At 43.9% G+C, this 10,435-nt stretch overlaps 1 protein-coding gene across 1 annotated transcript; it reads left to right on the forward strand.

The window, feature by feature from the left end:
- On the forward strand, positions 1-3,968 carry LOC309520615 (T-lymphocyte surface antigen Ly-9-like). Its single transcript, XM_082202594.1, has 3 exons — positions 1-248; positions 400-699; positions 2,755-3,968. Exons 1-3 carry the CDS (start codon positions 125-127, stop codon positions 2,862-2,864), a joined length of 534 nt encoding a protein of 177 aa, XP_082058720.1. The 5' UTR covers positions 1-124; the 3' UTR covers positions 2,865-3,968.
- The last annotated feature ends 6,467 nt before the right edge of the window (positions 3,969-10,435 follow it).

Consider the following 10,435-nt stretch of genomic DNA (forward strand, 5'->3'; position numbering starts at 1 on the left):
AACTGTAGACAAAATTGATTGGGATTTCAAGCTTAAAACTGGTTTGGAGCTCTGGTTTGCTGAATCCAGGGGTAGAAAGCTGGAGAGGCCTCATCCAAGAGACAGATTTGGGCAGCGGCTAGAAATGGTCAATGAAACCACACTGAGGATCAAAGATCTGAAGATGGAGGACAGTGGAGCATACAGGGCTCGTGTGAGCTTTGCTACACAACACTTTCAAGATCAAACATTCCTCCTCACTGTATACGGTAAGTGGTTGTTTTCTCACTTGTGTTTGATGCTTAACCGAGCATGGAAAAGGACCCATCCCTTCCCATCCCTTGCTGTCTTTTTACTGGGCTGTTACTGACACCCGTCAGTGGCACCGATGGCACAAACTTTCCCTACATTTCCCCACAGAGCCGGTCCCAGAGCTGAAGATTCTCCCCCGAAATGTGTCCAATACTCCATATGGCTGCAATGTGACCTTGCAATGTCAGGTGTCCGGAACGGGAGAATTTAACATCTCCTGGAGAAGAGGGAACCCCCTCAGCGACATAGAAGTTGGGTCAGACTGGTTCCAGCTCTCTAATAATGGCAAGGACCTCCACTTGTCCTGGTGGCGCAACTCCTCAGAGCCCAATTTCACCTGCCTGGTCACCAGTCCAGATGATCAGAAGAACATCTCCTTCAGTGTGCTCAATATTTGCCAGACTAGGGGTGAGTTGGCTGCAAACCTGTGGGTGAATTGGAGGGGTTACTGGTTGTTGTTTTTAATGTATTTTTTCTAAAGATTTTCTTAGTATACAAAAGTATGTGCAATGTCTCTCTCTCTCTCTCTTTCTCTCCAAGTAACATTTTTTATAGATCAGTTTCATTTGCTGAGACTTTAGGAGACAACCCTGGTGCAGGTTCTGTGCTATTCGCTTGTGTTCTTTTGGTGGTGAGAGAGGTTGGGGTTGGCCTAGGGTGTGGCTGTTCATTTATGGTTGGCTGTGGTGGTCTTTGTTTTCATGTGTGAGTGGGGTGGGTGGGTGTTTTGGATCAGGTTAGCCATACAGTGGTACCTCTGGTTATGTACTTAATTCATTCCGGAGGTCTGTTCTTAACCTGAAACTGTTCTTAACCTAAAGCACCACTTTAGCTAATGGGGCCTCCCGCTGCCGCCGCGCGATTTCTCTTCTCATCCTGAAGTTCTTAACCCAAGGTATTATTTCTGGGTTAGCGGAGTCTGTAACCTGAAGCGTCTGTAACCTGAAGTGTATGTACCACTGTATTGATTTGTGTGCTGTTGGTGGATTTTTGTCATTGTCTTGTTGGGCTGTGTATGTGATAAAGGGGTGCTGCTTTGGTTTAAATATTTACAATGGTACCTCAGTTTATAAGCTTAATCTGTTCTGGAAGACCGTTCTTAAACCAAAACTGTTCTTAAACTGAGGCATGCTTTCCCTAATGAGGCCTCCCGCCGCCGGTGCCCTTCACCTTTCGGATTCGGTTCTTAGACCGAGGTAAAGTTTTCAGACCAAGACACAATTTCCGGTTTTGTGGACTTTGTAAACCAAATCGTTCTTAAACCGGACTGTTCTTAAACCGAGGTACCACTGTGCTTGTGTTTAGGTTTGCCATCTGCCGTGTATAATACAGGATTTCCGTATTTCAATATAAAATGCTACGTCCTATATTGATACAGTTTTATCCTGTATTTCAGGTCCTCTCTCTCTCTCTCTGCCGAGTTAGGGATCCTCTCCAAATGCACGTGTTTGAAAGGATGTGTGAAAGGTCATGAATTGGTCATGTATTTATGCTCTGGGTAGCCAAGCACAGACAGATTTACAAACACGTGTGTACGTGTGTGATAAATTCCAGAGGAGCCATGCTATTAGGCTGCAATAGATGGTAATGGATTGCCCTCAAGTCATATCAGCACCAGAGGAAAAGAAAAATTGCCCCCCAACTGCCCTGCCCTTCCCCAACCCATTCTGTATTTTGCCAGAACAAAGCTGGCAAACCGACTTGTGTTTCATCTTGTGTTATATTCTGTGAACTGTCCTGAGATATAATAATAACAATAATAATAATTTATTATTTATACCCCGCCCATCTGGCTGAGTTTCCCCAGCCACTCTGGGTGGCTCCCAATCGAGTGTTAAAAACAATATTAAAAACTTCCCTAAACAGGGATGCCTTCAGATGCCTTTTAAAGATAAGATATCTCTTGATGGACGGTATATAATTTTAATAAAATAATAAATAAACAAACAAGTCTTTAACTCAAATATGTTTTTAAAAGAAGAAAACTGGGCCAGGGAAGTAAACTATTTCACAGGGTTCACCATCTGCAAATTGCAGAGAGGCATAGCAAAATCTTCTTTTAATGCAGATCTTCCCCTCTGAATTTTCTCTGAGCGGAGTCTCACATTCTGAAATGACAGCCCAGTGCCTGAACATTCACAGGTCTGGGAACTTTGCAAACCAACCAGAGCTCTGCTATCGAAGGTTGCAAGATGTCAGAGCACATTTGGGTCTGTCAGAAGCCATCTGGAGTACACATTCTCCAGCTCAGAACCATGGAGGAAGGGGGCTCGGCCCCAATGTTTACCACTGGGGTAGCCAGGGCAGGCCCACAATATTAGCCTGACCCAACAGCAGGTCTCTTTTATGTTCTTAGGTTCATAGCTTTTGGGGGGAGGTATTGGGAGGCTCTCATCAGGAGTAGGACATCCCCAGATATTTTCTGATGGCTCCCTCCTTCAATGTCTTCTCTTTCCCTTACAGGAGAAAACATCCCTATGTCTTGGGTAAGCCTGAGAGTTATCTTCATTCTTCTAGGACTCTTGGTGCAGATCACTATTCTCACCTTGGTGTACATATTTGGAAGAAAATAATAGCACTGAATCTGCTGAAGTCCTTTGAGGGAGACCCATGTGAATCCCACAATATTCCCCTTTTAAAATCCCTTTGTCTGACATGTTTGATTTGCACTTTTTAGTCCCTACCTGCAGCCTTGAAAATTCTGATGAGATTACGCTTCTCGTTTCTAAAGGTGTATTTTGGGAATATTTTGTTTGGGAAGGAGGTGGAATAAACAAATTTTGATGGTTTTTCTGCCTTCTGGAGAGACCATCTCATCAGGAGGTCTCTATGGTCCTTTCAGGACTTGTTGATGAACTTTTTAGCAAGCCTTTTGAGTGGGGATGTTTTTATAAACACCTGAATTTGAAATTGTTTTTATATCTGTTTTTATTGTTGATGTTTCTTATCGTTAAATTGCTTTGGATGTTTCATGGGACGTGATGCACGAATGAAACAAATCAAAAAAATAAAGCAGAGTGATCTTCTTCACTAAACCAGGGAGGCCAGGAGTTGTAGTCCAACAAGAGGAGGATGACATTAATAATGCATTTTATTTGGGGAAATTGCTTGCAAAAATGTCAGTATTTAAGAAAATTGCATGTCAAGTCATTTTATTACCAGTTTCAAAACAAAGAACACCGCTTACAAAATTTAAAAGCTCAGAACAAAGTAAAAAACAACAACTGTAAAACCACATATACATGCAAAAAAAGGTAAATTAGGGAAAATGCACTCTAAAATGCTAGTGAATTGTCACAAGGTCTTAAAAATATCCACAAACTGATTTGGAAATGTGGTTAATTGTATTAAATATACATGAGCAACAGATATGACTTAAGGGTGTGGAAACCCAGACCATCCCAAATTGGTTCGGATCCTGATTTGGATCTGTCCCTGATTTGCTTTGGATCAATTTGGACCCAATTCAGCTCAATTCCAGTACATTCATCTGCCCTGGGAAACCAAAACAGCCACAAACACACCCTTGCTTCGCTGGACATAGGATAGGTGCATGAAATTTGGAGACATTGTATTCCCTCAAGAGGTGGTTAGCTCCATCAAATTTCAAATAGGGTTTGTGCAAGCCACCTTTAAATCTTGCAGAAAGAAAGAAAGAAAGAAAGAAAGAAAGAAAGGTTTTAGTGCTCATTCATGCCAGTCCACATGCTCCTCTTTCGCCTGTTCCATGAAGTTTTTTTAATTAAACTTTATACTTTATACATTCTGTGTGATGCTTCTGACTGTGTACACTGTGTACAATGTACTCAAAAGACTCTCCGCCTCTCTCTCTCACACACACACAAAGGACAATGTATTAGTAAAGACACAGGAAACAGCTTTAAATGAAATGCAAACCTAATCTAAAAAAGAAAACCTTTTTTAAAAATATTTTTATTAGGAATTTCAACATAACAATTTATCAAAAATACAGCATCCTCATTTCCTCCCCCCATTTCCCCCCTCCCCCCATAAAAGAAAAATTCCCCTCCCACTCCCCCCCCCAACTTCCCTCAGCTCCTCTCTCTGGTTTCTCAGCACATGCTATTTTCTGTATGTTTAAAATTGTAAAGATCCTCAGTTTATCTATCTGTATATTACCAATAAAGAGTTTGTGAATGTTTATTCAAAAACTGCCAAGGAGTCCAGTTCATTTTGTTGTTTCTTTAAATACTTCATAAAAGGTTCCCATTCTTCTTTAAAGCCACAGTTATCCTTGTCATGTAGTTTATGTGTCAGTTTTGCAAATTCTGCATAGTCCATCAGTTTTTCTTGCCACAGTCCTTTAGTCGGGATTTCCTCGTTCTTCCATCCTTGTGCTATTAAGACTCTTGCCGTCGTTGTCGCATACATAAAAATGTTTTTTAGTTTCCTTGGCAGGTCTTTTCCTACAATCCCTAACAAGAAAGCTTCAGGCTTTTTTTACAAATGTTAATTGGAACATTTTCTTCAACTCATTGTACGACTATTAGTTAGGTCAAAAGTGTTTTGTTTTTAACTCTAGGGAAACTGATATGTCATCTGGACATGGAAAACCCATGCCACAAAAATAAAGAAACAGGCAACCTTCAAGCCAATTTTTGAGACAGTGCAGATAACACCCCCCCCCACAGAGGTGACAAAATACTAAGAAATACAGGCACAGCTGTAAATGAAACACAAAAAAGAGGGACAAAATGTGTAGGGGGGAGTATAAGTGAAGTGACACAGCCTACAGAACTAGATGCAACTGAGCTTGATTGGGTTATGATGGGAAAGGATTAGGAAGCAAACAGACGTATAAGAAAGGCTGAAACAAAATTAAAAAATTCCTTCCAGTAGCACCTTAGAGACCAACTAAGTTTGTTATTGGTATGAGCTTTCGTGTGCATGCACACTTCTTCAGATACCTACCTGTAACAAGAAAGGCTGGTTATTGGTCTGGATAAACAAAAGATGAGCTGACCAAATTCCATCAAACTTCCTAACATTCAGAGAGAGCCATGTGCAGCTGCCCTCTCTGCATCCTTGTGTTCTCCTTATAAGGTGCCATTTGGAAAATTTCCAACACTTTGGAGACTGGCTGTCTGGCTTTCTGGGAGTTTGGACCTCCAGAATAGTCCAAATCACTCCTGATCAATGTGAATTGTTGGGACTCATTTTGTAGCTGCATAGACCCAATTCACACTTGGTTCAATGCGTTGTCAGGGGTTCAGGGAGAGAGGCACAGGGGAGACAGGAAATGGAGAGCGATGGAGATGAATCCCAGGACAGCGAGGAAGAGGATCACAATGACGCAAGGGATTCTATGAGTCTCTCCAGCAAATCAGAGGATTCCCAGAAGGGGGCGCCGGTGGCCAAGGCAAGGGGAGCCACAGGGGGAAAGTGTCAGGAGTGGGGGGCCAGCAGGGGATCCCAAAGTGGCAGCTGGGCATCAGGACCAGCCACCCCGCCAGAACGCAGTGAAGGGGGTGGAGGTTCCAGTGTATCAGAGGAAGCAGCTCCGGCAGCAGAGAAGGAAGGGGGGTCGGAGCAAGCCACTCTCCCGGAAGGGGAGGGGAGTAGTGAAGGGAGTAGTGTAGCTGTCAAGAGGAAGGTTAGAAGTTGGGTGCGCGCGCCAAGTTCAAATGTGGAGGCGCGTGGAAGAACAGGGAGCCCGGAGGAGGAGCCAGGTCCCAAAGCCCGCAGGAGGGAGGGAGAGCAGTCTGAGGATTCAGCGTCAGGGGAATCCAGGAGGGGCGGAACCCTGGCGGGCAGGAAGACCCTGCGGAAAAGGAGAGAAAGGAAAAGGTGGAGCAGCGCAGCCTTCTTAAACTGGTGTAGGGGAGGGACCGACTCAGAGGGGACTTCAACGGTCTAAGGCTAAGAGACGTGGGGCTGCATGCCTCGGTTGTGGAACCAAGAATGAACTGCAATAAACATCTTTGTATATAAGAAGAACTTGGCGTTGGTCTTTTGTGAGCTGAGACTTGAGGCAGCCCTGACACGCATCTTCTGGACTCTCGGCGTGACAGTTTCCAGCGAGGAGTGGGTGTCCCTACGGGAGGTCCTGAAACCTCCCCACTGCTCTCGCTGGAAGTGTCCCTGAGCCATCCCTCCTGCTCACTTTCCCTCAGAGACCCACCTCTCCCCCTGCTGGTTCCCTCTTCAGCTGCTGAGTCTCTCCCAACCTCTGTGAGCCCTTCCACCTCCTGTCCTTCCGATGGCAGTTCCCTGACACACAGCCATAATATAAACTGAAATTGAGAGACTTTATGTGAGAGCCAAGCCAATATTCTTCAGCTTTGAGAAGTAACATATAAAATGGACATCCTTGCACAGCACAAGGGACCAGCGGAAGGTGACAAGATGTGATCAGATATATTTAAAATGAGGCACGAACTTTCTTGGTGTTTCCTGGCCTGCATTTTCACACCTTGGCTCTTTGATGTTCAAAGGAAGATAATTTGGACCCCAGTTGATATTTATAACACAACTAAACAGACAGACAACACCTTCTGTTTCTGAGAAGGGGGACAAGAGGCGCACAAAACACTCACCTAGCTCAGTCTCTGACTCACTTGGCCACTTTTTGCAGCTTTTACATAGGAACTTCTTATTTTCCTAAAAGTAATTACATTCACTGAGAAGTTGAAGAAACACTAATAAGGCACAAGGATACAAGGGGGTCAATTCCACTGCAAGGACGCCAAATGTAACAATTGCATAAGGGTCGCCTTAAGACATGGGTAGGCAAACTAAGGTCTGGGGTCCGGATCCAGCCCAATCGCCTTCTCAGTCTGGCCTGCGGACGGTCCGGGAATCAGCGTGTTTTTACATGATTAGAATGTGTCCTTTCATTTTAAATGCATCTCTGGGTTATTTGTGGGGCATAGGAATTTGTTCTTTTTCTTCTTCTTTTTTCAAAATATAGTCCGGCCCCCCACAAGGTCTGATGCACAGTGGACTGGCCCCCTGCTGAAAAAGTTTGCTGACCCCTGCCTTAGGGCTTCACATTTACAAGAAGTGAAGAAACAATTACAGGAAAGAAAGAAAACTAGATACAATTTAAATGTGCATGGATACAAATAAAAAAGAATACTTGGATACATATATATATATATATATATATATATATATATATATATATATATATATATATTTGCTTTCGTAGATTTTCACGGGTACAGGAATGCAGGTTTTGGTGTCTTCGGGTGTCTTCCCGTGTAAGAGTCGGGGTGTCTGTGCGACGTTTCGACGAGGTCTCACTCGTCATCTTCAGGCTGGTGCTTTCGGCTTCTTGTTACTGGAACAGAGCAGAGTCTGGTGTTTGAGTTCCTATAAATACTGTTGAGGGGTGTGGTGTATAGCCTCCAACGTTCTGGGCAGAGAGGAAGTTCCTAGATTAGTGTGCCTTTTCTTCTTTTGTTCCTTAATTACTTGAGGGATATCTTGGGTGATTTCATGAGTGATATTCTGAATATCACTGGGTGGGTCATTAAGTGTAGATTAGTTGCTAAAGCTCTCGTGTCTTGACCTCTTGAGCTTGTGAAGAGTTTTTCTGAGAAGATGGCTGTGCTGCATTTAGTTGTGCTCTGGCTTGGCTTCGTGTATAGGGGCGAGCTATGGTTTTGTGCCTTGTGCCAGCCAGATCTGTGTAGGGATTGCAGGGGGGTGCAGCATCCGGAGGTGCCACTATAGTTTGGTTACTGGATGGAGTCTGTAATATGTCTGTGGAGAGGGTCTGGGTTTGGGTCTGGTGTGGTTGATTGGTGACGGCGTTCTGTGTGCCTCTGGTTCTGGTGTCGGTTTTTGTGGGGAGGGCTAATTTCCAGATGTCTGGCAGGCGGGACGTGTCGTCACGCTTGTTCATGTTGTGAGGGTGTTTCTCTATCTCGATGGCTTCCATGATTATTCTCTTGTGGTGATGTTCCATGTTAAAGAGCAATTTGGAATCTGCAAAATTAATTTCGTGTCCTGTTTCTTTCATGTGTTGGAAAAGAGAGGAAGTTTTTTCTTCTTTTTTGACGGCATTCTTGTGTTCTGCGATACGTGCATTTATTCGTCTGTTTGTTTGTCCAATGTACGTGGCTGGGCAGACTTTGCAGGGTATTTCATAGACCCCTTGGTTTTCCAGCTGGATTTTGTCTTTTGGGTTTCTGAGGATATTGGCTATTTTTTGGTTGGTGCAGAAGGCTGTTTTGATATTGTGTTTATGGAGGATTTTGCTGATTTTGTCTGTAGTGCCCTTGATATAAGGAAGGAGGGCCATGCCATTGTTTTCTTCTGTGTCTTGGTTTTTGGGGGGTGTTTCTTTTTGGATTAGCTTCGTAACCCTGTTTTTCTGGTATCCATTGGCGATTAACACATTTGAGAGATTCTGTAACTCAGTTGTCAAGTGGTCTTTGTCAGCCAGGCGTTTGGTTCTGGAGATGAGAGTCTTGGCTACGGAGTTTATTTGTGCAGGGTGGTGGTGTGATTGTGCATGTAAGTAGCGGTTGGTGTGTGTTTTTTTCCGGTAGATAGTGTGTCCTAGGGAGCCATCAGGTTTTTTGTAGATTAGGACGTCAAGAAAGGGGAGTTGGTTGTTGTCTTCTATTTCCATAGTGAATTGTATTTTGGGGTGTAGGCTGTTGAGATGTTTGAGGAAGCTATCTAGTTTTTCTTTCCCGTGTGGCCAAATTACAAAGGTGTCGTCAACATATCTGAGCCAAAGTTTGGGTTTGTGTTCTGACTTGTCTAAAGCATTGGTTTCAAAGTGTTCCATGTACAAATTTGCGATGACCGGTGAGAGGGGTGATCCCATGGGTGCTCCTTCTATCTGTTTGTATCTTTGTCCATTGTGGATGAAGTACGTGTTGGTTAGGCAGTGGTTGGTCAGGTCCAGGATGTATTTGGGGGGGTTGTATTTGTTTTGAATGGCTGTCAAGGCTTCATTAATGGGCACTTGAGTGAAGAGAGATACAACATCGAAGCTCACAAGTAGGTCATCGGGATGTAGGTATTGTTTCTTTATTGTTTCTATGAACTGGAAGGAGTTAGTAACGTGTGAAGCGATGGATTCTGCATAGGGCTGAAGTTGCTTAGCGAGAAATTTAGCGAGATTTTGTAGAGGTGAGCCTATGGAGCTGACTATTGGTCTGAGTGGTGTTCCTTCTTTGTGTATCTTGGGGAGACCGTAGAGTTTGGGGCATCTGGATGATTTTTCTCTGGGGATGATTCTTAGCTGGATTTCTTCACTGATAGGAGAGGCTTTTATTTTGGATTTGGTGGTTTTTTCCAGATAGGTGGTGGGATCTGTTTTTATAGGTTGGTAGGTAGGGTCTTGGAGTAGATTTGATAGTTTTGCTTGGTAGTCCGATGTGTTCATCACAACAGTGGCGTTGCCTTTGTCTGCTGGGAGAATGATTATGTTGTTGTCTTTCCTCAGGTTGGTGAGTGCTTTCTGTTCTTCTTTGTGTAAATTGCTTCTGGGTGGTTTGCTGGAGCAGAGGATGTTGGTGACTTCAAGTCTGATTTTATTGGCTTCATCTGGGTCGATTTTGGTCAGGCTAGCTTCGACTCCGCATATGATGTTTTCCGTGGGGATGCGTCTCGGGGCGACTGCAAAGTTGAAACCTTTGGAGAGTACTTTGGTTTCAGTTGGGGTGAGGATCCTGTTTGATATGTTATGTACTGTTTGTTTCATGGGTTGTTGTGGAGGGTGGCTGGGCTTCTGGCGTTTCTCTAGTTTGTAGAGTTTGTTGGTGTGTCTGTCTGTCTTATGTGAGGTCTCAGTTTCAGCTCTCCAGACGGCTAGTTGTTTGCATTTGTCCCAGAGTGCAGGGTGGATTTTGTTGCATAGTTTGAGGTGAAGAGTGAGCAGATCTTTGTTGGTTTGGTTTAGTAGGTATCTTTTCTTATGTATTTCGTTTCTGATTAGGGATAGTTCAGTTCGTTTCAGGATCCTTTCGGTAGCTGGGGTTTTAGAGTGGAATTTAAGTTGGAAGCATGTGGGAGTTAAGTTGTTGTCTCGGCAGTTGCGTAGGAACAGGAGATCACATAAGATGGTGGCTCTTCGGATTTCTAGTTTCTCGTAGGTTCTTGTCAGTTGGAAGGTTTCCTCCCCGTAGAGGTGAGATATTTGCTTTCGTAGATTTTCACGGGT

This window comes from Podarcis vaucheri, assembly GCF_965113315.1.
Source record: "Podarcis vaucheri genome assembly, chromosome: 16".
Taxonomy (NCBI): domain Eukaryota; kingdom Metazoa; phylum Chordata; class Lepidosauria; order Squamata; family Lacertidae; genus Podarcis; species Podarcis vaucheri.

What these genes read in the sequence shown, in the direction of transcription:
- LOC309520615 (XM_082202594.1), top strand. Translation starts at nt 125, where the DNA reads ATGGTCAATGAAACCACACTGAGGATCAAAGATCTGAAGATGGAGGAC. An exon ending in ATTCCTCCTCACTGTATACG is followed by an intron (nt 249 to 399) that starts GTAAGTGGTTGT and finishes ATTTCCCCACAG; the next exon opens with AGCCGGTCCCAGAGCTGAAG. An exon ending in CAATATTTGCCAGACTAGGG is followed by an intron (nt 700 to 2,754) that starts GTGAGTTGGCTG and finishes TTTCCCTTACAG; the next exon opens with GAGAAAACATCCCTATGTCT.